This window comes from Neoarius graeffei, chromosome 8 (genome assembly GCF_027579695.1).
Source record: "Neoarius graeffei isolate fNeoGra1 chromosome 8, fNeoGra1.pri, whole genome shotgun sequence".
NCBI lineage: Eukaryota > Metazoa > Chordata > Actinopteri > Siluriformes > Ariidae > Neoarius > Neoarius graeffei.
In genome coordinates, this window is record NC_083576.1 from 8,370,819 (window position 1) to 8,398,762 (window position 27,944).

At 38.6% G+C, this 27,944-nt stretch overlaps 1 protein-coding gene across 1 annotated transcript; it reads left to right on the top strand.

The window, feature by feature from the left end:
* Positions 1-581: 581 nt before the first annotated feature.
* LOC132890356 (uncharacterized) lies at positions 582-27,243 on the top strand. The gene is made up of 6 exons (XM_060927167.1): positions 582-654; positions 2,750-3,103; positions 13,011-13,346; positions 25,871-25,981; positions 26,950-26,993; positions 27,112-27,243. The coding sequence occupies exons 1-6, from the start codon at positions 582-584 to the stop codon at positions 27,241-27,243; spliced, it is 1,050 nt and encodes a 349-aa protein (XP_060783150.1).
* Positions 27,244-27,944: the final 701 nt, after the last annotated feature.

Consider the following 27,944-nt stretch of genomic DNA (forward strand, 5'->3'; position numbering starts at 1 on the left):
GAGGATCTCAATAATAAGCGCAGAAGCTTATGGGCCTCAGGTTGACCTCAAGGTCATGAGGTTTAATTCCCCAGGAAGTCGAGTGAATTTTACCTGCAGCTGAATCTACAGGATGAAATGTACACAGTGCAGGATGTGTTAATTATTTACACAGGTAAAGATACAACTTCCCTTTATAATCACTATATTTAATTTACTTTTAATTTAGCCAGCCAAAGTGGTTTACGAGAGGCAGAATGCAGAGAGCCATTAAAGGAGAACACGGAAAGATCACAGAAAGTTTCCACCAACAAACAAAGTGCAAGATAAAGTTAGAAAAGACAGAAACTATTTATTGATTTTTTATTGTATTTTTGAAGAGGATGTTGAAAGAGTTGTGAAGCGTGTGTTCAAATACCTTGAGGAGGGGCCACAGTCTACTATCTACTGCTCTGCTTTCTAGTCTAGATTGTGTCTCAAAAAAAAAATAAAAAACCTGGTCGTCTGTGATGTCAGAGATGTGATGTGATGTCACACCATCAGTCTTTGCCCAAAGTGAGCAGTGCTCAGTTTGACCGTCGATCAGTGCAGCGAGAGGAGACATGCTGTACACAGAGCTCACACTGAAGATGATCACACTGATGTGGATCACAGTGATGCTTTTTAATCAAACTGGTAAGTGTGGATGGTTCATTATGTTTCTGCTCATCAGTGTGCTGCTGTAATAAGGATTACTGACACAAAAACAGTTTCTGATCTTAATATCAGGTTGTGTCTGGTTGAAGAGCTGTTTTAAGGGAAATCTGTTTTTTTTTTTTTGAGATTCTAGTGAGTGACACTCATGAAAAAAACCCCAAAATCTTCATTTATAGCTGAAAAAAATCGCAAAACTGCAAAATAATTTCTCATTTACATTATGAAAATTCTGAGACTGTTACTAAGGATTTTTAACTCTGGTCAAACAGATAAAAGAGTTAAAAAGTTTAATTTCTCTGAACGTTTTCTCTAAGATTTCAAATGCTTTTAAAGACACAGGTGCATCTCAAAAAATTAGAATATCATGGAAAAAGTTCATTTTGTCATAGTTTAATTCAAAACGATGATCTTTCATATATTCTCTATTCATTACATGTAAAGTGAAATATTTCAAGCCTTTTTTTATTATTTTGATTATTATAGCTTGTGAAAATCAGAAATCCAGTATCTCAAATCAGTAGAATATTTCCAAAGATCAATCAAAATAGAATTTACAATTGAGAAATGTCCAACTTCTGAAAAGTACTGTATGTTCATTTATACTCTCAATACTTGGTTATGACCCCGATACCATGAATTACCACATCAATGCAGCGTGGCATGGAGGCGATCAGCCTGTAGCACTGCTGAGGTGTTATTCAAGCCCAGGTTGCTTTGATAGCAGCCTTCAGCTCGTCTGTATTTTTGGGTCGGGTGTTTCTCATCTTCCTCTTGACAATACTCCATAGATTCTCTCTGGAGTTCAGGTCAGGCAAGTTGGCTGGCACAAGTAATATCATGGTGAGCAAACCATTTGGTAGTAGTTTTGGCACTGTGGGCACGTGCTGAGTCCTACTGGAAAAGGAAATCGACATCTCCATAAAGCTTGTCAGCAGATAGAAGCATGAAGTGCTCTAAAATCTCCTGATGGATGCTGCGTTGATGTTGGATTTGATGAAACACAGTGGACCAACACCAGCAGATGACATGGCACCTCAAATCATCACAGACTGCGGAAACTTCACACTGGACTTCAAACACTTTGGATTCTGTTCTTCTCCACTCTTCCTCCAAACTCTCAGATCTTGATATCCAAATGAAATTCAAGATTTACTTTTATCTGAAAAGAGCCCAGGTAAGATGCTTCTGACATTGTCTCTGGTTCAGGAGTGGCTTGATAATAGGAATGCGACAGCTGTAACTCCTTTCCTGAAGACGTTTGTGCGTGGTGCATCTTGATGCACTGACACCAGCCTCAGTCCACTCCTTGTGAACCTCTCCCCAATTCTTGAATCGACTTTTCTTGACACTCCTCTCAAGGCTGCAATCATCCCTGTTGCTTGTGCACTTTTCCAGCCAGCCTTTTCAGCAATGACCTTCTGTGCCTTTCTCTCCATCTGGAGTGGGTTGATGAACATCTTCTGAACAACTGTAAAGTCAGCAGTCTTCAACATGATTGTGGTTGCGTGTACTGAAATACTGTAGAACGAGAGATACACGGTATTTATATTCTTCTACTGAAACTCAAAATGAAATATTCGAGGTGTTTTTTTTTCATTGTAGAACAAAATTATCAAAATTAAAATAGGGAAAAAAAATGCCTGAAACATTTTAGTTTACATGTACTGAGTCTAGAATATATTAAATTTTCACTTTCTTAAATAACTGAAGGAAAATATTGAACTTTTTCACGATACTCTTATTTTTTGAACTGCTCCTCAATTTCAGTGTTTTATCTTAAATTGTTCCTTTGAACGATTTTTCACCTTGAAATTTGATAAAACATAGAAACAATACACATTTCTCTGCAACACAAACACACTTTACACATCTCCTCTCTGACCTCCAGTCGCTGGTTACACTGGAAATTCAGTTTATTCAGCACATTGCATTGAGCTTGATAATGTCAGTAAGATTTAATGCTCATGTGATCTCATGTTACTCACAATATTACACCAATCTCTGTGAATTACTGGATGAAAAAAATAGTTTTGGTTTATTTGCTCATGTTTCATTCTTTAATCATTTATATTAGATTCTGCACTGATAAATGATCTCAACCAGCCGAACCCAGTGATCACTGCTGGTGTTGGTGAGAACGTGACTCTGCACTGCTTTAAAAAGCAAGAGGATAACCCTCGAACCATCATCTGGTTCAAGCAAAAAGTCAGACAGGTGCCTCAGGTATTGTTGACATTTCAACATGAAACCAAAGATATAGATGAGTTCAAGCCGCCAAAATTCAGCATCGAGAAAGACGAAAAAACGGGCTTCCATTTGAAAATTGTTAATGTGGAACCATCAGATGAAGCCTTGTATTACTGTGGACTTTTTTATTTTCATGGACTTTCAACAAGTTTTGGAAAAGGAACCTTTTTATCAGTGAAAGGTAAGAATTTTATTTTGAGGTTTTCTCTATTTGTATGACTGAAGCGATCGCTCTATTGGCAGGAGATTGTGATTTGGAGTTTGCTCGGATTAGAATGAGCGCTTTAATATATTACACTGTAGATGTGATTTAACCACATTTGCATCTATCTTTAGTTCTGCTGTTCTAGAAAATTCATCAACACATTCTAATAAGTTAACACTGAGAATTCAAGTGTGGGATAAAATGCTGGAATCTTCTTTATCTGCTTACATCATCGCTCAGAGTGTATCAGTTTATTTATGTCTGCATGTTTTACTAATATTTAATCCTGTGATATTTCCTGTGTAGCAGAGAGATCTGTTGTGGATCCTGTAGTGATCTGTCTTGCTGGAGCTTTGGGAGTGTGTGTGGTTGTGATCTTTGCTTTGATCTTTATCATAACCTGTAAAGGAAGAAACAGAGGTGAGTCTGCATTATGGATTTTATTAAAGTTATTATATTCTTATAAATATAAATATTTTAACATTACACCAAATAGCCAAAAGTATCTGGACACCCGACCATCACACCCATCAGAGCACCCATCGTTTAACATTTTAAAACCCTGGGCTTTAACACAGAGTTGGTCCTCTTTTTACTCTTATAATAACTTCTAATCTTCTGGAAGGCTTTCCACTCGATTTTGGAGTGTGTCTGTGGGGATTTGTGTTCATTCAGGTACAAGAGTGTGAGTGAGGAGGTCTGGGGTGCAGTCAGTGTTCCAGTTCAGTGGGGTTGAGTTCAGTCAGGGCTTTGTGCAGGATATTCGAGTTCTTCCACTCCATGTCTTCATGGAGCGTGCTTTGTGCACAGGAGCATTGTCATGCTGGAACAGTTTTGGATCTCTTAGTTCCAGTGAAGGGAAACTGTAATGCTCCAGGACACAAAGACATTCTGTACAATTGTGTGCTTCTGATATTGTTTCAACAGGTTGAGGAAGAACCACATGATCAGGTGTCCACATACTTTTGGCTTTATTGTGTATATAATTCCTATTACATACAGTACACCGAATGGACGGTTTATGAGTAATTAGATCACGACTTCCATCAAATTGACAAAATGCCCAAAGTTCCTGTTCATTAGATGTCCTGATGTGGTATGAAGCGGAGCTACTGTTCCCACCTCATCATCTCCTGAAGTGTTTTATTCCCCTTTTACCACAACTCACCTCTTATCTTTACCTCTGACTGCGACAAAGTGTTCACACTGGAGACTCCTTCCAGAAATGTTCTAGAAACATCTCCTCACGTACAATTTCACCATCTCAACAATTACACACACATTTTTAAATCTGTTTATGAAGAACCAAAAAGTGTGACCATAAAATAAAAAATAAAAAGTGTGTCTCACTATAGAGACGTCCGCTGATCTGTCCGTAAAACACATTTTGTTCTCAACAGTGAAACTCAAACTAAGTTCTGTGACGGACAAAACCCCGAATCAGGTAAATATTCAGCATGTGTGAGTACGTTACTTCATAAAAGGACAAACAATTAGTTTTTGTACTAAAAGTGTAATAATTGAGATCTCTGTTCTTTGTAATTTCGTATCTGTTCCTCCAGGACTGTGACACTGTGGAGCTGAATTACACTGCTTTACATTTCAGTGAGAGGAGAGCCAAAAGAGGAAGAGTAAAGAAACAACAACCTCAGGATATTATATATTCTGATGTACAAGGTCCTTCTAAGACTTAGAGTTTAATGATGAAAAGCCACAGTATGGAACGAATAAAACAACCTGAGTGTGTCTCACTGGAGCTGATTATACAGTGGTGCTTGAAAGTTTGTGAACCCTTTAGAATTTTCTACATTTCTGCATAAATATGACCTAAAACATCATCAGATTTTCACACAAGTCCTAAAAGTAGATAAAGAGAACCCAGTTAAACAAATGAGACAAAAAATATTATACTTGGTCATTTACTTATTGAGGAAAATGATACAATATTACATATCTGTGAGTGGCAAAAGTATGTGAACCTTTGCTTTCAGTAGCTGGTGTGACCCCCTTGTACAGCAATAACTGCAACTAAACATTTGCGGTAACTGTTGATCAGTCCTGCACACCGGCTTGGAGGAATTTTAGCCCATTCCTCCATACAGAACAGCTTCAACTCTGGGATGTTGGTGGGTTTCCTCACATGAACTGCTCGCTTCAGGTCCTTCCACAACATTTCCATTGGATTAAGGTCAGGACTTTGGCTTGGCCATTCCAAAACATTAACTTTATTCTTCTTTAACCATTCTTTGGTAGAACAACTTGTGTGCTTAGGGTCATTGTCTTGCTGCATGACCCACCTTCTCTTGAGATTCAGTTCATGGACAGATGTCCTGACATTTTCCTTTAGAATTCACTGGTATAATTCAGAATTCATTGTTCCATCAATGATGGCAAGCCGTCCTGGCCCAGATGCAGCAAAACAGGCCCAAACCATGATACCACCACCACCATGTTTCACAGATGGGATAAGGTTGTTATGCTGGAATGCAGTGTTTTCCTTTCTCCAAACATAACGCTTCTCATTTGAACCAAAAAGTTCTATTTTGGTCTCATCCGTCCACAAAACATTTTTTCCAATAGCCTTCTGGCTTGTCCATGTGATCTTTAGCAAACTGCAGACGAGCAGCAATGTTCTTTTTGGAGAGCAGTGGCTTTCTCCTTGCAACCCTGCCATGCACACCATTGTTGTTCAGTGTTCTCCTGATGGTGGACTCATGAACATTAACATTAGCCAATGTGAGAGAGGCCTTCAGTTGCTTAGAAGTTACCCTAGGGTCCTTTGTGACATCGCCGACTATTATGCCTTGCTCTTGGGGTGATCTTTGTTGGTCGACCACTCCTGGGGAGGGTAACAATGGTCTTGAATGTCCTCCATTTGTACACAATCGGTCTGACTGTGGATTGGTGGAGTCCAAACTCTTTAGAGATGGTTTTGTAACCTTTTCCAGCCTGATGAGCATCAACAACGCTTTTTCTGAGGTCCTCAGAAATCTCCTTTGTTCGTGCCATGATACACTTCCACAAACATGTGTTGTGAAGATCAGACTTTGATAGATCCCTGTTCTTTAAATAAAACAGGGTGCCCACTCACACCTGATTGTCATCCCGTTGATTGAAAACACCTGACTCTAATTTCACCTTCAAATTAACTGCTAATCCTAGAGGTTCACATACTTTTGCCACTCACAGATATGCAATATTGTATCATTTTCCTCAATAAATAAATGACCAAGTCTAATATTTTTTGTCTCATTTGTTTAACTGGGTTCTCTTTATCTACTTTTAGGACTTGTGTGAAAATCTGATGATGTTTTAGGTCATATTTATGCAGAAATATAGAACATTCTAAAGGTTTCACAAACTTTCAAGCACCACTGTATTTCCTGAAGTGTTTTATTTCTGATTTACTGCAGCAATTTCAAACGATTACAGTTTTGTTTTGTTTTCATTGTTACTGTTGCATCCTTTCATCATCTTGTACTTTAACCATCAAAAGCCAGGACATTTCTGGTCACATGACTAAAAAATTGAAGCAGTATATGGGAGCTGTTAGAGAAATGTCTAACATCTCGTTGTTGTTGTTGTTGTTGTTGTTGTTTTCTTTGCTGACAATCTTGACTCACTGACTTTCACTAACACTGAAAGTAACATAGTTGAACACGGAATTAGAAAATACCCCCCCAAAAAACACGTTTAACTCCATCATCCATGATAATGGTCTGATGATGTTAAAGTTTATCATCATCACACCATTATCATGGATGCTGGAGTTAAACGTGTTTTTTTGATAAATTATTAATTAAATCATTAGTTAATTGTTAGAGAGTGTTTAACAGTTAAACACTCTCTAACAATTAACTAATGATTTAATTAATAATTTATATGTAATCTATAACTTGTGCCAAAGTGTTTGTGTTTTCACAGTGATCTGGTGAGTCAATATTACAATATGACTCGAAATAAAAGTGGAAAACAAAACAAGACTTTTCTTCAGGATGATCTTCAGGAAGTTTGAGTTAGATAGAGACTGTGACTAAAGTCAAAGCACGAGCTGTTATAAACCGGGATGTCTGGTCACCGTACCCTATAGATCTGGAACGGTAAAAGATAGAGAATGACGCTTAGTGAGGAAAAGTTGTGCCCTGAACAAAATAATAATAATAAAAAAAACTGACTGTAAAATTCATGAAAAATTACAGAGTTATAAGTGACTGAATGGATCATTCTGGTTCAGCGATCCAGATCAGCACCAAAAGTCACGGCAGCTTAATTCAGCCCAGAGGTTTCTTCATGTGAAATTTGTGAATGATTGGTTGAAACCTGAAGGGAAAATACATTCTAAAAGGCTTTATGATAATAATAATAATAATCATAATAATAATAATAATAATAACTAGCTAGAGAATGTAACTAAAGTCACAGTAATTTGCGCTAGCTGTTACAAACCGGGACATCTGGCCACTGTACCCTATAGATCCAGAACAGTAAGAGAGAGAATGACGCTTAGTGAGGAAAAAGCCTATTTTTCATGGATCATTCTGGTTCAGTGATCCAGATCAGCACCAAAAATCATAGCAACTTCATTCACACAAGAGGTTTCTTTATGTGAAATTTGGTGATGATTGGTTGAAACCTGAGGGAGAAATAGCATCCGACAAGACATTAGGAGAATAATAATAATAATAATAATAATAATAATAATAATAATAATAATAATAAAAGTAGAAAGATCCTGAGTGAGAGTAGCAATTTGTGCCAGCGCTGCTTGTGCAAATTAATGATTTGTGGAATATTCCAAACATTCCATTGGCGTGAATGTGTTGATGTGTGAATGTGGCGTGAACAATAAAACTTATACCACAATATTCACATAAATTTATAATGAATATCAGCAGATTAGACCTTGGAGAGGAGAGGAGAGGAGAGGAGAGGAGAGGAGAGGAGAGGAGAGGAGAGGAGAGGAGAGGAGAGGAGCGGTCAGGACAGGAAAGAAACAAAATGAAGAAAACACAAGAAAGGAGAAATTGGAGTCTAGAGGAAAGATAAAATAAGTTATTCTCTCCACATTCACTGGATATGAGCAATCACATGCTCTGATTGGCTACTCTACTACTAGGATATCAGCTCATATACCGTGAGTAGAGAAAAAACAAAATGGCGGAGAGCATTGCTGAATCAACCGAGGACGAAATAAAAACTCTCCTCGAAAATAAAACCATGAAAAATGCAAAAAAAGCAACAAAATAAGGAATAAATGTATTTGATCATATGAACATATCTTTTTATATTTTCAGTTTTTGAGAATTATAATTATAGCATTTTTTTTTTACAAATTGCTCCTGTCATTTCACCAGTTTGTTTACTTTCTAAGTGGAAATGATTTTGTCGGACGTTTTGTGTAAAGTTTTTATTGATCAAATTTGTAAAAAATAAAAAATAATAAAAATGCTCTGTTTCTCAAAATCCAGTGACCGTGGATCAAATAAAACAGTTATTCCACTCAATCTTGTCGTACATGGCTTATAGACAACTCTGTGCTACGCGCCTCATTGGCGATCAGCTCATGTACGACTTGATTTTGTGGAATAACTGTTAAAATATAGACAGATTGTGACTTAAGATATACATACGTATATACTGTATACACACACACACACACACACACACACACACATATTATACACAGATACAGTATATAGGGTGTGACTGCTCCCCAAACTTCATATAACTGTGAGGTGATCTGGGAAGCCCATCATATGTGGTCGTGACTGAAAAAGATGGAAAACAAAAACAAACAGTTTTACCACTTATTTTTGTCATCCTGTAATGTACCTTCATACCTTCACAATAATATTTTACCAAAATGATGTGGAAATGATTTTATGCTAGAAGCCATGGCCTAAAGGTCAACAAAGCAGCTTCAGGACAAAAAGGTCACCAGTTCAATTCCCTGGACCAGCAGGAAAGGCTGAAGTTCTCTTGAACAAGGCACCGAACCCCCAACCGCTCCCCAGGCCACTCTGTATGTTCTGTGTCACTCTGGATAAGCCAAGCCAAAGTCCTTCCCACACCTGTGGCGCATAGGGTGGCGCTGATCTCCATTTCCTTAGCCCTCGGCCTCTCGCCTATTACATAGCTAGGGTTACAGTGTGGGGCTAGTCCTCTGGTAACCACGAGAGTTTGACTCCCCACTCACATCTGTATTGCAGCTTGCCTTGCCAGAAGGTAACATTTTTATGATGGTCTTTGGTATGACCCGACTGTGAGTCGAACTCACGATCTCCCAATCGAGAGGCGGACATGCTAACCACTCGGCCACTAACTGGTACACTCTGGATAACAGAGTCTGCTAAATACCTGTAATGTAATGTGTTTAATGTGTAACTTTGCCTTGGAGTTCTGTAAAGATCATGTTGGTAAGGAGCCAATTAAAAAAAAAAAAACACAGGAGCAAAAACAGTCAATTTGCCGTAAAAATGTCTGAAACCTCACCAAGGCCTCATCTGTCTTGTTTGAAACTGGAGGTTTTATTCCTCAGATTTAAAAAAATTCCCACAAATAGCAGTTTTGGGAAAATTTCCCACCACATGAAAATGATTTGAAATCTCTCACATGAGCAGGTCAAACAATTCAGTGGTGACAGAAAGCATTCAACTGCTGTTAACATGGAGCATCATCTTCATTAATGTTCTTCATGTTTTCACACTGGTCAGGATCACATTTGACCAAAATCCGTACTGTATATGAAACGAAAAATGACCAACACAAGGATCCGAGTGGACTGATGTTCAGGAGGAACGACTGATTAAACTCACACTGATCTGAAATCTGTGTTTGCAGTGTGGTTTGTCAGATCTGAGGGTTGGATTCCGGAGCACTGCAGGACAGATTATATTCTGGTGCACAAAGATCTACCGAAAAACCGAGCAATGCTTCAACTTTTAATTTTCAAAAAGTTTTCTTCTTATTGATGTTTTTGTCCTGGTTTAGTTACATCTCACTGAACATGCAGAGGAAACTTCACACAAAAACCACAGACTTCTGATGAACCACAGTGTGGTTCAAAAATAGAAACGTACCTGAAAAGGAAATTTAACTCGTGACTTGAAGCAGCCAATCAGATGAAAGTCTCAAGAACAAAAACACGGCAGCTTTTCAGCAGCTCGAGCTGAGTGTGACTTCACCTCTGAAGATGACATCACTGTGGATTCTTCTCTTATCTCTGAACATCATCAGTAAGTTTTAAAGAGTTTTTAATAAAATTATTATTTATTTATTTATTTATTTATTTATTTATTATTTTCTAGCTCCAGACCAATCTGTGGATTTTCCCAAACCATCATTTCTCTCAGTGAAGTCTGGAGAACGTGTGACTCTTAACTGCTCATTTAGAGACATTGATCCAGTTGAAAGTTTGTTCTGGTACAAACAAATATTAGCTTATGAAGATATCAACATTTCCCCCATGTTCAAGACGTCAGGAATTAAAATGGAACAGACTGAGGCCCTGTCCACACGGCAACGGATTCAGGTGACTCCGATACAATTGCTTATCGTTTAGGCCTGGCGTCCACACGGCACCGGCGTTTTGGGTGCCCAAAACGCAATCTTTTTGAGAACGGGTTCCAGAGTGGAAAGATCTGGCAACGTTGCCGTTGCGAAGTCGTCTGGATGAGTAGAACGGATTTGTTTACGATGACGTCACAACCACATGACTGTGAGTGCTTCACGCCGGGTAGAAGTGTAACGAACTCGATGCGAGTTGTCAACAAATCCTATAACTTGGTCCGTGAAACGTGCTTACAAAATATTTTCACTGTGAATATTTATTGTGTAATGGTGCAAAGTGAGAGAGAGAGAGAGAGAGAGAGAGAGAGAGAGAGAGAGAGAGAGAGAATAGCCCTTAGGGCAGAGTCAATCCCGCCAGCAAAAATAAGGAAAAAAAGGAGCGATCTCACCTCTTCAGATGATGGTTTAAGTCCTACAATACATTCCTCAAAAAGGGCGTAGAAGAGCAAATTAATCCATCAACGTGTAGCATTCAATTTATTCCGGACCATTAAAGAAGTAGTAGCATTCAATTTATTCCGGACCATTAACCTTCCGCGTAGAATCATACGTCATCCTCGCAGCCATATTGGAGAGGTCAAAGCGGAGAATAAAGATTAGCTGCGTTTAACTGTACCAACAGGTTTGCCGTCCAAACGAGATCACATGGGATTACCTTTCACAGGTGAGACTGGAAAAATACTTTTCATTGTATTTGGTCATTATAATGTAATTTTACGAACAGATTTTCCTGACTTTGTGGCTAATATGAAGTCTCGCGCATAATAGTTTATGCGCATGCGTCCTTACTTCTTCTATTGTTCTGGTGTCTCCGAAGGGACCGTCTTACAGTGCCCCTAGAGGTGTGGCATGTGTATTGCATCGTTTTCAGCAAGGGTTGAGTTGCCATATGGACCTGATATTTTACTGATCGTTGCCCATTTGGACGCGATATATTTTTAAATAACATCTCGTTGCTGTTGTCGTGTGGATGTAGCCTGAGAACGGCGTTTCTCTGACAATCTCACATGTAAAAAAAGAAGACGGAGGATTTTACTACTGCGGGAAATTTTCCTTTCACCAAGCTACGTTCATCACAGGAACTGTCTTGGCTGTAAGAGGTAATTAACTAAATTAAAAGTGTTTGTACAATACACACTCAATTTCTGAACACTGTATATTTAATTACCATCATAAATAACAAGTTAATACATTCTGGAAAGGGTTAGGGTTTTTAATTATTATTATTTTATTTAATTACTATTCTGTCAAGTGTTTGTTTCAGTCTCTGGTAATAATGGTGAGAAAACTGCAAAAAATAAATAAATAAATAAATAAACTCACCTTGTTAAAAAAAAAAGAAATGAAAAGAAAATCCCTGACAGTGTGAATTGAAAATGAATACATTCTGGAAAGGTTTAGGCTTTATTTATTTATTGAATGGTGATTAAACTGGAATGGATAAATAAATGAACGAATAAATAAATAAATAAATAAATAAATAAACACCTTGTTTAAAAAAATTTAAAAGAAAAAACTTTGGCAGTGTGAATTGAAATTAATACATTCTGGAAAGGATGAAGGGTTTTTTGTTTTTTTTCATGGTGATTAAACTGTCATAAATAAATTTCCCCACCTTGTTAAAAAAATAAAAAAAATAAAATAAAATCCCTGGCTGTGTGATTTGAATCAATTTATGGTCATATTTAAATAAATAAATAAATAAATAAATAAAAATGGAAAAAAAATAATATTATTTTATTTATATCACACTTTTAACAATTGGCAGCTTTACAGATCTCCAAATAGCATGGAATATATTTAGTTCTATGCCTACAAACAGACATGTCCCTCACTGTAGAGGTTTTAAGAGGTCCACACTGGACAACATTGAAAACTTCACTATAATTGACGACTGTGTGAGAACCAGAAGTAATTTGGTCCAAAACAGTGAGTTTGTGAATTATATCTCTGTTTCACTGGAGATGTGTTTTACGTATTAATTGTGTATTTTTAGTTTTGTAAGTCTTTTAAATACATGGCTCTGGTGGTAACTTCATCATCTCTGTTTTTCTTTTTCCATTTTTATGCTGTGAAATGGCTCTTGTTAAGCACTTTGTGACGTTTCTCTGTGAAAAGCGCAATACAAGCAAACTTTCCTTCCTTACGACTGACTTTATCACTTCGACACTGTTTTTTAATCAAGCGATTCTGGTGCCATGATTCTTCTTCTCTTTTTGAAATATCAGTTTAAGAACTTGTTTGAAAAACAGTTTACAGGTAAATGTAGATGAAAATACCTGAGATCTCACCCCGTCTCTATCACACTGAACAGGTGATGGAGATGTAAAAGTGTCAGTGATCCAGAGTGGCGTGTTGGACTCGGTTCCTGCAGGAGCGTCAGCGACTCTGCAGTGCTCGGTTCTCTCTGAGAGCAGAGCAGCAGAACACCAAGTGCTCTGGTTCAGAGCTGCTTCACCACAATCCCATCCTCAAATCATTTACACTCATCACAACAGCAGCCGTCAGTGTGAGAGCGGCTCTTCTACACACACCTGTGTGTACGACTTCTCCAAGAACATCCTCAGCATCAATGATACTGGAACTTACTACTGCGCTGTGGCCGTGTGTGGGAAGATCATTTTTGGGAACGGGACTCGAGTACAGTTGGGTAAGAAGTGTAAGATCACATTTACTTTCTCAGAGAATGCATATAATAATATTTCCATCATAACTTTTTCGTTAATTTGTGTTTAATGTCGATATTTTTACTGCCATCAATCAGTAGAATGATGATCGTTATAATTACAGGACAAAATCATTATTTTATATTGACATGAAATGTGATGTAGTGTTTTATTATGTGTTTGTTTGTTTGTTTGTCTGTTTGTTTGTTTGTTTGTTTGTTTGTTTGTTTACAGTAAAATCCTGGGATCCTGCTGCAGTGATCTTTCTCGCTGTAGCTTTGGGAGTGTGTGTGTCTCTGATCTTTGTTCTTGTTTTCAGCTGTAAAGGGAGAAACTGTGAATATTGCTGTGGTGAGTCTACAGTAAGGTTGTGGATTGAAATATTCTGCAATATAAACAAATTTTATTGCTATTTATTTGCTTTGCAACAATTAATTGCTAAAAATCAGTTTTCTGCCAAAAAAAAAGCAAAAAAGGAAGAATTTACATTTTACAATTTCAGTCCAGTTCCACTGAAACACACAAACATTGTCTAAAAGCCACAGCTTCTGGATATATTGATTTAATTTCCATTTAATTTAACAAATAAAATATCACAGTAATAAGCATGAACATGAGAACAAAGTATCTTTATTCATCGTGTTTATTAAAATGGATCCTGTTCTATCCAACATGATCTTTGCACAAAGACAGAAAGTTAATTTTTAAAACATTTCTACATAATTTTAGGTAAAATGAGGTGTTAAAGTATGTACAGGGAGAAAAAACAACCCCCAACCCAATTCTCAAAACCTGATTTTACATCATTTTTTCTCCAGAATTCAGCCTCAGTCACATCCAGTGGTTTGTTTTTTTTCCCAAACTGCTGCACATTTACTCCGTTTCTGTTTCCAGTTGAGACGACGCTGTGCGCATTTTGGCTGCCGCTTCTCACCGGAGCTTTTTATTTTTATTTTTCCCCCTTTGTTTTTCTTTTTGTGTTTCTACAGTTTGATGTTTGTTCTTTGTTTGAATGTTTTGCCCGCCGGTTGTGGTGTAGCTCCAGACCCAGTTTTGGGTGTCGGTTTCCTTCAGGCCTTGGTGCACTGTGGGTGATGCCTGTGCTGCTCACTATGGACTGCAGTGAGCTCGTTGCTCTTTTTACATCAGGGTTATCCAGCGCTCTGTGTGGCGGTGCTTCTGTGTTTGGCACGGTGTTCTGAGTGATGTTGTTCGGTGGCGTCGCGGTGGCTGTGCAGGTTGTTTGGGACACACCAGCGCTCTGTGTGGCAGTGCTTTTGTGATCACTTTGTAGATCCATGGCGTGGTGTTCAGAGTGATGTTGCCCGGCGGTGTCGTGGCGGCCGTGCAGACGGTGTGGGACATACCCTCATACACCTTTTGGTGGGACTGTGGGTAGCTACACCACTGGAATTACATCCTGAGCCTCTTTGGTGGACAGTTGTTGTTTTTTTTGTAACTGTAAAGCAACCTTGGCTGTGAGAAAGGCATGATATAAGTTGAACTATATTATTATTATTATTATTATTATTATTATTATTATTATTATTCGTAGTAGTAGTAGTAGTAGTAGTAGTAATAGTAGTATTGTGAGTCCTCATTAAACAGCAATATACTGTATATTAAATCTGGATCTCAACATAAACATATTTTTTTCTCTTTTTATAGGGAGATCTCAAGACTCTGTGGACAAGAAAACACCAAATCAGGTCACTAATGCTGAGTTTACGCTTATTATTATTATTATTATTATTATTATTATTATTATTATTATAAACTTACCTAAACCTTGTAACAGATTCAGATGAAAGCTGTGTCTTGACTTCATCTTGTCCACATTACATTTTTTGGAAATCTAATCCCGCTCAAACAGGCTAACTGTTACAATGTGCTCATATTTCCATCAAGTAATCATTTCATATTTCATTCCCACAGAGTCGTGATGCTGTAGAGCTGAACTTTGCTGCCTCACACTTCAGTAAAACACGAGGGAAGAGAGAACGAGCTCATGATAATGTGTACACTGACGTGATTTACTCTCCTCTTTCTTAGGTCATAAATATCGGACCATGTCTAATGTTCATTCCTCTCATACTTTTAACCTTTAGCCTGATTGGAAATTGATATTAACATGATGGAACATTCCAAGGTGATGATTAAAAAATAAATGTAATTGAGGTCGAGGTCTCTGCAGGGTTACAGAAGTGTGAAGAGAAGAAAAGACTGTTATACACTTTATGTGTCTGTTGCAGTTACAGTACAGAGGATCAGGACAAAGCATAAAACCTTCATCACTGAATTTTAGTGACAAATAACTAATGTCTGTTAGTTAGCATGTTAGCCAGTGTGCTATGGGGGTATAACAGAAAATCATGATCAGTGATATGGTTGTACATTAAAAAAATATTTCTTAGTAAATAAAGAACTTTGTGTGAAACTGAGTAATTTTGTGTATTGAAGACTAGAATGCTGCACTTTTTCTTGATTGTATGAAAATAAAGATCAACAAAATGAGGAGGAAGGAGGCTGCAAATATAGAAAATAAATAAATAAATAACAGCCTGCCTTAGCTTTGCTTTGCTGAAGGATACCATTTGATATAACCATCTTCAGATTTCCATCACCCTGTGAAGCAGCTTTGAGACCAAAAGGTCACTGGTTCGATTCCCTGGACCAGCAGGAATGGTTGAATTGCCCTTGAGCAAGGCATCTAACCCCCAACTGCCCCCCAGGCTGCTCTGGGTATGTTGTATGTCACTGTGGATAAGAGCCTGTGCTAAATGCCATTCACATAATTAACGTAAATATCCACCCAACGTACACACTGTGTTGTCAGTGGAGGTTTTTTCAGTTAATTTAATCACTTCATTTCTTGACCTTTGTTTAAAATGATCTGATGACCCCCCCCCCACCGTACATCTGAGCCTTTGTGTTTTGTGTATTAGTTCTTGATCCTAAAATATTAAAATATTATAATGTTTTGCTCCACGCTGATACTCACCAGTAGCTGGTGTTTAGAGTGAAGTGAAGGGAAAAGTGTAAAAAGTGTGTGGTGACAGTATGAGAGAGAGAGAGAGAGAGAGAGAGAGAGAGAGAGAGCAGAAATGTGTGAGTTTGAGATCAGAGAGAAGAGCAGTGAGGAGTGAAAGTGTGTCGCTGTCCGTGGTGTTGAAACTCTTGTGACACAATGCACTGGTTGCCAGATCAACATAAAGCACGGAACCTCAGTCAGCTACAAATACACAATATGGGGTTGGGTGGGGGTTTAAACTGTACTGCAGCCAGCCACTAGAGGGCCTTAGAGACACGGATTTACTTTTGAAGACCTGTCACAGTGTCCACCTATAGATACAGTCACTGCTGAGATTCTAGAACATTACAAGGCACCTGACAACACAAAATCAGCAGTTTAATCCTCCTCATATGTTGGGGGTTGTTTTGACTCATTTATGTTTTTGATTTGTCTGAAATAATGCTTCGAGTCTCTTTTTATGAATAAAATCGCATAACTTTGCCTCATTTGGGGTCATGAACAAGCTTGCAAAATGTCAACACTCTCATGTGTTGTTGAACATCTGTACAGTTTGTCCTGATGGTGTTGTTTTGACTGGGTCTGACTGCACCTGCTCAGGGGGTTAAAAGAGTTTTCCCAAGATTATTTCTTCAATACTGGAACAGACTTTCTCTGACAGAGCGGCTCAAAAGGACACAAAGACCAGGACACAATAATATACTGGATATCAAAGTGAACCCAAGTGTCACATTTCATTTAATAGATCAAATGGTTCTTATAGTACAGACTGGTTGATGTTTAAGTCACAAGTGTGCCAGTTTACTCAGAGCTGATCGCTACTGTTCAACAATTTCTATTCAGTGATGGTAAATAAGTTCCACAAAACTCCAGGGTTCCAGATTTACTTGCTGTTCTGTATCTTTGTCTTTGGTGTGTGACAATAACAGTGATTTAAATTGTAAAATTAAGATTTATAGTGGTATGGGGGGAGGGGGGGTGAATGGTTTTATTTTTGAACTGATAGTGGTCCCTGGCTGCAAAAAGTAACAATGAAGAAGGAACAGAAAAGAAATACTGTGTCACTAGATGGAGGCAGTGCAGTGTGACAGGGTTCATAGAGGAAAACTCTGATATGGAAAGGGTTAAGGAGCGTGAGAACTGATGAGTTAGAGTCACAGAAGAGGACTGAAGAAGAAGAAGAATGCACTTATAAAATCTTAAACAAAAATGATCCCTCATTCCTCACAGGACTGCAGTAAATAAAAAGTTATGATGTCAAGACAAATTCATCTTTATTGCCATAAGAAACTGTATTTTCACTATTTTCACTATTTCAGTAAGATGACAGCTTGCCTGTGACCCTGTAGGACAGGATAAGCGGCTACAGATAATGGATGGATGGACTTGTCCTGCTTTCAGGACTCCACCACAAGACAGTCCATGTGTTCTGTCCATACAGTATCGATAACACTGTGAAAACACAGTGACAGGTTTAAGACAAGAAGAAATCCAGCTCAATACGGTACACAGACATGCAGAGGATTCACTGTTACCAGCCTGAAGTTGATTATTTTCCTATGACAGCACAGCCCAAAGTGTTTTATTCCTCTTACACCACAGCAAATTTCCAGTGATAACATCAGCCCAGTTCTCCTATTTATAGTTTTTACAAAACATGAATAAAGAAGAGACGGCGGTCACAGCTACGAGTGTTCCTGAGAAATGGCACCTGCAGATGTTTGATGAGATCAGGACAAGTGAAGAAGGAGCTTTCTGCCCTGAGGTTTATGATCTGGTGGATTATAAGAAGCTCCGCCCACTAACCTTGAATCAGGAAGTTCAGGGCGGGGTGTTGAGCTGCTGCTGAATCTCGGCCTGACACATGAAGGGTTGAGAACTTTTAGTGTCTGTTTTTCACTCACACATGAAAAGACATGTTGGGCATCAGCAGTGTGTTTAATATTAACACCTTAAAATAACAGCATTATAATGGATTATGGCTGCTGGCTGGTGGGTGGAGACTGAGAGGTGACCAAACTGAGGGTTAAAACAAACAAACAAACAAACAAACAAACAAACAAACAATCAAACAAACAAACCAATAAATGAAAAAAAACTTTCCCTTTCAGTATGCAATATATGTAAATATTCTCTAATAACTGATATACTCATCATATATTGCCTTAATAACCTCTTTCCTATCAATTCTTTATTTATTTTTTATCTCTTTAGATATATTTTTGCACTGAAATGGTAAAACAGATTATTATATTTCACATCCAAAAACCTAGGGGGATGCAAACTTTTGAACTTTTCTCTATAAACAAGTCGGACATGTGACCTTTCACAGCTGTGGGTCTCATAAGAAGCTCGTTCTCCTTCACTGTCCCTCAGCACACACAGAATGCACACACAGGTCTGGTGTGGGAAGTTAAAGCTGAGAGTGGTGTGGCTTATAAACTCCGTGACCATGCTGCTGTGTGTTTAGAGCAGATTAAAGTGAAATCTGGTGCTTTAGAAGAGAGGAGTTACAATTTCACACATTTATAGAAAGGCTATGAAGATGATTCTAATTCTGGATTGTATCTGAAAAACAACAGCGTGGCCTGAGAGAGAAAAAAATAACCGCACATCCTGTGGAAAGTTTGAGAGGTGAGAACCTGCAGGCCGCTCTGACCGCCTGAGTCGCTTTTCTCAGAAACACCATCAGAGATGAAACACTCAGAGCTGCAGTGTGTCAAAGAGCAAAGAGATAAACAGAGCTACAAAACCACAGACACACTTTACATACAGAAATAAAGACCAGTTTGTTCATCTTTGTGAGAAAACCTGTATTCATGCATGTATTTAACCTCCATCCAAATATTACATCATAATATATTTGTCTATAAAATGCGATCAAATTCACTGAGCACCGAATTCTTTTTATTTCACTTCTCTGATCCTGATTCATTAAAACTCATTTACAGAAAACCTGCACCACATGGTCTATCTCCTGACAGTTCATTTTAATATTTCAGTTTTGCTTCTTCAGTGTCAAAGTGTGGCTGAGATGTGGGGTGGAGCGAGAGAGAGAGAGAGAGAGAGAGAGAGAATTTGATTGGCTCGAGTCACAGAGTGGTGAAGGAGGAGCCGCATTAAGGCCTGAATAAAACTCCAGCCGTATCAACACAAAAGTCTCACATCTCTTCATGATCATAATTCAGAAAAAGAGAGATGAGATTTTCCTAAATCTTTGGTCGTTGGTCAAAGTCAGGAATCAGTCGTGGAAGAAGGAGCTTGTAGAGGTTTGTAAGGGTTTTTCAAGGGTTCTTTAGAATATTTAGAGCTTTTATCTTCATAAAAGTGCTGCTACTAGGAACCCTTACTGAGAGACAAATACTCAGCTGGACTTTTACACTCTATACACTATATGGCCAAAAGTATGTGGACACCCTCCTATCACATCCATGTGTAGTTTTCTCCAAACTGTTACCACAAAGTTGGAAGCACACAATTGTACAGAATGTCTTTGTACGCTGCTGTAGGATTTACAATTTCCCTTCACTGGAGCTCAGAGGCCCAAAGACCTCGAGTGTCCTGTACAGAGCCCTGACTGAACTCAACCCCACTGAACACCTTGGGGATGAACTGGAACACTGACTGACCCTCAGGCCTCTTCACCAACACCAGTGCCTGATCTCAGTGATGCCCTTGTGGCTGAAGGAACACAAATCCCCACAGCCACGCCCTAAAATCTAGTGGAAAGCCTTCCAGAAGAGTGGAGGTTATTATAATAGCAAAGAAGGAATAAATCTAGAATGTGATGATTGGGTGTCCACATACTTTTGCTCCTATTGTGTATGTGGACAGCTGAGCATCACACACATTTCATATGTGGTTCTTCCCCAAACTACTGGAAGGCAGAAGCACAGAATTGTCCAGGATGCCTTTCTCTGCTGGAGCACTAACATTTCCCTTCACTGGAACTAAGAGGCCCAAACCTGTTCCAGCCTGACAATGCCCCCGTGCAAAAAGTAAGGCCGAAAAAAGGCTGAAGTTGGTGTAGAAGAACTCTAGTGTCCTGCACAGAGCCCACTGAACACCTCTGGATTGAATTTAATGCTGAATGAGCGCCAGGTCTTTTTGCTGAACATCAGTGCCCGACCTCACTCACTCTCCTGTGGCTGAATGCCCTGGGGTTCGGAATGGGATGTGAAACACATACGGGTGTGATGATCGGATGTCTGAATACTTTTGGACACACTGTGTGGAATACCTTAAGGATGTCAGGAGGAGGATCTCAATAATAAGTGCAGAAGCTTATGGGCCTCAGGTTGACCTCAAGGTCATGAGGTTTAATTCCCCAGGAAGTCGAGTGAATTTTACCTGCAGCTGAATCTACAGGATGAAATGTACACAGTGCAGGATGTGTTAATTATTTACACAGGTAAAGATACAACTTCCCTTTATAATCACTATATTTAATTTACTTTTAATTTAGCCAGACAAAGTGGTTTACTAGAGGCAGAACGCAGAGAGCCAATAAAGGAGAACACGGAAAGATCACAGAAAGTTTCGGCCAGCAAACAAAGTGCAAGATAAAGTTAGAAACTTTTTATTGATATATATATATTTTTTGTATTGTATTTTTGAAGAGGATGTTGAAAGAGTCCTGGAGACTTGTCCAGGGTGTACCCCGCCTTTCGCCTGTAGTCAGCTGGGATAGGCTCCAGCTTGCCTGCGACCCTGTAGAACAGGATAAAGCGGCTACAGATAATGAGATGAGATGAGCTGTTGAAAGAGTTGTGAAGCGTGTGTTCAAATACCTTGAGGAGGGGCCACAGTCTACTATCTACTGCTCTGCTTTCTAGTCTAGATTTGTGTCTCAAAAAAAATAAATAAATAAATACCCTGGAAATCTGTGATGTCAGAGATGTGATGTGATGTCACACCTTCAGTCTTTGCCCAAAGTGAGCAGTGCTCAGTTTGACCGTCGATCAGTGCAGCGAGAGGAGACATGCTGTACACAGAGCTCACACTGAAGATGATCACACTGATGTGGATCACAGTGATGCTTTTTAATCAAACTGGTAAGTGTGGATGGTTCATTATGTTTCTGCTCATCAGTGTGTCGCTGTAATAAGGATTACTGACACAAAAACAGTTTCTGATCTTAATATTACGGGGTTGTGTCTGGTTGAAGAGCCACTTTAAGGAAAACTGATTTTTTTTTTTGAGATTCTAGTGAGTGAAACTCATGAAAAAAACTAAAATCTTCATTTATAGCTGAAAAAAATCGCAAAACTGCAAAATAATTTCAAATTTACATTATGAAAATTCTGAGACTGTTACTAAGGATTTTTAACTCTGGTCAAACAGATAAAAGAGTTAAAAAGTTTAATTTCTCTGAACATTTTCTCTAAGATCTCAAATGCTTTTTAAGATACAGGTGCATCTCAAAAAATTAGAATATCATGGAAAAAGTTCATTTTGTCGTAGTTTAATTCAAAAAGGTGATCTTTCATATATTCTCTATTCATTATATGTAAAGTGAAATATTTCAAGCCTTTTTTATTATTTTGATTATTATAGCTTGTGAAAATCAGAAATCCAGTATCTCAAATCAGTAGAATATTTCCAAAGATCAATCAAACTAGAATTTACAATTGAGAAATGTCCAACTTCTGAAAAGTATTGTATGTTCATTTATACTCTCAATACTTGGTTAGGACCCCTTTACCATGAATTACCACATCAATGCGGCATGGCATGGAGGCGATCAGCCTGTAGCACTGCTGAGGTGTTATGGAAGCCCAGGTTGCTTCGATAGTGGCCCTCAGCTCGTCTGTATTTTTGGGTCAGGTGGTTCTCATCTTCCTCTTGACAATACTCCATAGATTCTCTCTGGAGTTCAGGTCAGGCAAGTTGGCTGGCATAAGTAATATCATGGTGAGCAAACCATTTGGTAGTAGTTTTGGCACTGTGGGCAGGTGCTGAGTCCTGCTGGAAAAGGAAATCGATATCTCCATAAAGCTTGTCAGCAGATAGAAGCATGAAGTGTTCTAAAATCTCCTGATGGATGCTGTGTTGATGTTGGATTTGATGAAACACAGTGGACCAACACCAGCAGATGACATGGCACCTCAAATCATCACAGACTGCGGAAACTTCACACTGGACTTCAAACACTTTGGATTCTGTTCTTCTCCACTCTTCCTCCAAACTCTCAGATCTTGATATCCAAATTAAATTCAAGATTTACTTTCATCTGAAAAGAGGACTTTGGAACATTGAGCAACAACAATCCAGTTCTTTTTCTCCCGAGCCCAGGTAAGATGCTTCTGACATTGTCTCTGGTTCAGGAATGGCTTGATATTAGGAATGCAACAGCTGTAACTCCTTTCCTGAAGACGTTTGTGCGTGGTGCATCTTGATGCACTGACACCAGCCTCAGTTCACTCCTTGTGAACCTCTCCCCAATTCTTGAATCGACTTTTCTTGACACTCCTCTCAAGGCTGCAATCATCCCTGTTGCTTGTGCACCTTTTCCAGCCAGCCTTTTCAGCAATGACCTTCTGTGCCTTTCCCTCCGTCTGGAGTGGGTTGATGAACATCTTCTGAACAACTGTAAAGTCAGCAGTCTTCAACATGATTGTGGTTGCATGTACTGAAATAGAACGAGAGATACACGGTATTTATATTCTTCTACTGAAACTCAAAATGGGTTTTTTGCATTGTAGAACAAAATTATCAAAATTAAAATAGGAAAAAAATGTCTGAAACATTTTAGTTTACATGTACTGAGTCGAGAATATATTACATTTTCACTTTCTTAAATAACTGAAGGAAAATATTGAACTTTTTCATGATACTCTAATTTTCTGACCTGCACCTCAATTTCATTTTTTTATCTTAAAGTGTTCCTGTGTAAGATTTTTAACCTTGAAATCTGATGATAAAACATAGAAGCAATATACAACCCCGATTCCAAAAAAGTTGGGACAAAGTACAAATTGTAAATAAAAACGGAATGCAATGATGTGGAAGTTTCAAAATTCCATATTTTATTCAGAATAGAACATAGATGACATATCAAAGGTTTAAACTGAGAAAATGTATCATTTAAAGAGAAAAATTAGGTCATTTTAAATTTCATGACAACAACACATCTCAAAAAAGTTGGGACAAGGCCATGTTTAGACATCCCCTTTTCTCTTTACAACAGTCTGTAAACGTCTGGGGACTGAGGAGACAAGTTGCTCAAGTTTAGGGATAGGAATGTTAACCCATTCTTGTCTAATGTAGGATTCTAGTTGCTCAACTGTCTTAGGTCTTTTTTGTCGTATCTTCCGTTTTATGATGCGCCAAATGTTTTCTATGGGTGAAAGATCTGGACTGCAGGCTGGCCAGTTCAGCACCCGGACCCTTCTTCTACGCAGCCATGATGCTGTAATTGATGCAGTATGTGGTTTGGCATTGTCATGTTGGAAAATGCAAGGTCTTCCCTGAAAGAGACATCGTCTGGATGGGAGCATATGTTGCTCTAGAACCTGGATATACCTTTCAGCATTGATGGTGTCTTTCCAGATGTGTAAGCTGCCCATGCCACACGCACTAATGCAACCCCATACCATCAGAGATGCAGGCTTCTGAACTGAGCGCTGATAACAACTTGGGTCGTCCTTCTCCTCTTTAGTCCGAATGACACGGCGTCCCTGATTTCCATAAAGAACTTCAAATTTTGATTCGTCTGACCACAGAACAGTTTTCCGCTTTGCCACAGTCCATTTTAAATGAGCCTTGGCCCAGAGAAGACGTCTGTGCTTCTGGATCGTGTTTAGATACGGCTTCTTCTTTGACCTCTAGAGTTTTAGCTGGCAACGGCAGATGGCACGGTGAATTGTGTTCACAGATAATGTTCTCTGGAAATATTCCTGAGCCCATTTTGTGATTTCCAATACAGAAGCATGCCTGTATGTGATGCAGTGCCATCTAAGGGCCCGAAGATCACGGGCACCCAGTATGGTTTTCCGGCCTTGTCCCTTACACACAGAGATTCTTCCAGATTCTCTGAATCTTTTGATGATATTATGCACTGTAGATGATGATATGTTCAAACTCTTTGCAATTTTACACTGTCGAACTCCTTTCTGATATTGCTCCACTATTTGTCGGCGCAGAATTAGGGGGATTGGTGATCCTCTTCCCATCTTCACTTCTGAGAGCCGCTGCCACTCCAAGATGCTCTTTTTATACCCAGTCATGTTAATGACCTATTGCCAATTGACCTAATGAGTTGCAATTTGGTCCTCCAGCTGTTCCTTTTTTGTACCTGTAACTTTTCCAGCCTCTTATTGCCCCTGTCCCAACTTTTTTGAGATGTGTTGCTGTCATGAAATTTCAAATGAGCCAATATTTGGCATGAAATTTCAAAATGTCTCACTTTCGACATTTGATATGTTGTCTATGTTCCACTGTGAATACAATATCAGTTTTTGAGATTTGTAAATTATTGCATTCCGTTTTTATTTACAATCTGTACTTTGTCCCAACTTTTTTGGAATCGGGGTTGTACATTTCTGTGCAACACAAACACAAACACACTTTACACATCTCCTCTCTGACCTCCAGTCGCTGGTTACACTGGAAATTCAGTTTATTCAGTACATTGCATTGAGCTTGATAATGTCAGTAAGATTTAATGCTCATGTGATCCCATGTTACTCACAATATTACACCAATCTCTGTGAATTACTGGATGAAAACAATAGTTTTGGTTTATTTGCTCATGTTTCATTCTTTAACCATTTATATTAGATTCTGCACTGATAAATGATCTCAACCAGCCGAACCCAGTGATCACTGCTGGTGTTGGTGAGAACGTGACTCTGCACTGCTTTAAAATGCAAGAGGATAACAGTGGAGCCATCATCTGGTTCAAGCAAAAAGTCAGACAGGTGCCTCAGGTATTGTTGACATATCAACATGAACCCAAATATATAGATGAGTTCAAGCCGCCAAAATTCAGCATCGAGAAAGAAGAAAAAATGGGCTTCCATTTGAAAATTGTTAATGTGGAACCATCAGATGAAGCCTTGTATTACTGTGGACTTTTGTATTATTGTGGACTTTCAACAAGTTTTGGAAAAGGAACCTTTTTATTAGTGAAAGGTAAGAATTTTATTTTGAGGTTTTCTCTATTTGTACGTATGACTGAAGCGATCGCTCTATTGGCAGGAGATTGTGATTTGGAGTTTGCTCAGATTAGAATGAGCACTTTAATATACTGTATTACACTGTAGATGTGATTTAACCACATTTGCATCTATCTTTAGTTCTGCTGTTCGAGAAAATTCATCAACACATTCTAATAAGTTAACACTGAGAATTCAAGTGTGGGATAAAATGCTGGAATCTTCTTTATCTGCTTACATCATCGCTCAGAGTGTATCAGTTTATTTATGTATGCATGTTGTACCAATATTTAATCCTGTGATTTTTCCTGTGTAGCAGAGAGATCTGTCGTGGATCCTGTAGTGATCTGTCTCGCTGGAGCTTTGGGAGTGTGTGTGGTTGTGATCTTTGCTTTGATCTTTATCATAACCTGTAAAGGAAGAAACAGAGGTGAGTCTGCATTATGGATTTTATTAAAGTTGTTATATTCTTATAAATATAAATATTTTAACATTACACCAACTAGCCAAAAGTATCTGGACACCCAACCATCACACCCATCGTTTAACATTTAAAAACCCTGGGCTTTAACGCAGAGTTGGTCCTCTTTTTACTCTTATAATAACCTCTAATCTTCTGGAAGGCTTTCCACTCGATTTTGGAGTGTGTCTGTGGGGATTTGTGTTCATTCAGGTACAAGAGTGTGAGTGAGGAGGTCTGGGGTGCAGTCAGTGTTCCAGTTCAGTGGGGTTGAGTTCAGTCAGGGCTTTGTGCAGGACATTCAAGTTCTTCCACTCCATGTCTTCATGGAGCGTGCTTTGTGCACAGGAGCATTGTCATGCTGGAGCAGTTTTGGATCTCTTAGTTCCAGTGAAGGGAAACTGTAATGCTCCAGGACACAAAGACATTCTGTACAATTGTGTGCTTCTGATATTGTTTCAACAGCTTGAGGAAGAACCACATGATCAGGTGTCCACATACTTTTGGCTTTATTGTGTATATAATTCCTATTACATACAGTACACCGAATGGACGGTTTATGAGTAATTAGATCACGACTTCCATCAAATTGACAAAATGCCCAAAGTTCCTGTTCATTAGATGTCCTGATGTGGTATGAAGCGGAGCTACTGTTCCCACCTCATCATCTCCTGAAGTGTTTTATTCCCCTTTTACCACAACTCACCTCTTATCTTTACCTCTGACTGCGACAAAGTGCTCACACTGGAGACTCCTTCCAGAAATGTTCTAGAAACATCTCCTCACGTACAATTTCACCATCTCAACAATTACACACACATTTTTAAATCTGTTTATGAAGAACCAAAAAGTGTGACCATAAAATAAAAAATAAAAAGTGTGTCTCACTATAGAGACGTCCACTGATCTGTCCGTAAAACACATTTTGTTCTCAACAGTGAAACTCAAACAAAGTTCTGTGACGGACAAAACCCCAAATCAGGTAAATATTTAGCATGTGTGAGTACGTTACTTCATAAAAGGACAAACGATTAGTTTTTGTACTAAAAGTTTAATAATTGAGATCTCTGTTCTTTGTAATTTCGTATCTGTTCCTCCAGGACTGTGACACTGTGGAGCTGAATTACACTGCTTTACATTTCAGTGAGAGGAGAGCCAAAAGAGGAAGAGTAAAGAAACAACAACCTCAGGATATTATATATTCTGATGTACAACGTCCTTCTAAGACTTAGAGTTTAATGATGAAAAGCCACAGTATGGAAGGAATCAAACAACCTGAGTGTGTCTCACTGGAGCTGATTATACAGTGGTGCTTGAAAGTTTGTGAACCCTTTAGAATTTTCTATATTTCTGCATAAATATGACCTAAAACATCATCAGATTTTCACACAAGTCCTAAAAGTAGATAAAGAGAACCCAGTTAAACAAATGAGACAAAAATATTATACTTGGTCATTTACTTATTGAGGAAAATGATACAATATTACATATCTGTGAGTGACAAAAGTATGTGAACCTTTGCTTTCAGTATCTGGTGTGACCCCCTTGTGCAGCAATAACTGCAACTAAACATTTCCGGTAACTGTTGATCAGTCCTGCACACCGGCTTGGAGGAATTTGAGCACATTCCTCCATACAGAACAGCTTCAACTCTGGGATGTTGGTGGGTTTCCTCACATGAACTGCTCGCTTCAGGTCCTTCCACAACATTTCGATTGGATTAAGGTCAGGAATTTGACTTGGCCATTCCAAAACATTAACTTTATTCTTCTTTAACCATTCTTTGGTAGAACGACTTGTGTGCTTAGGGTCGTTGTCTTGCTGCATGACCCACCTTCTCTTGAGATTCAGTTCATGGACGGATGTCCTGACATTTTCCTTTAGAATTCACTGGTATAATTCAGAATTCATTGTTCCATCAATGATGGCAAGC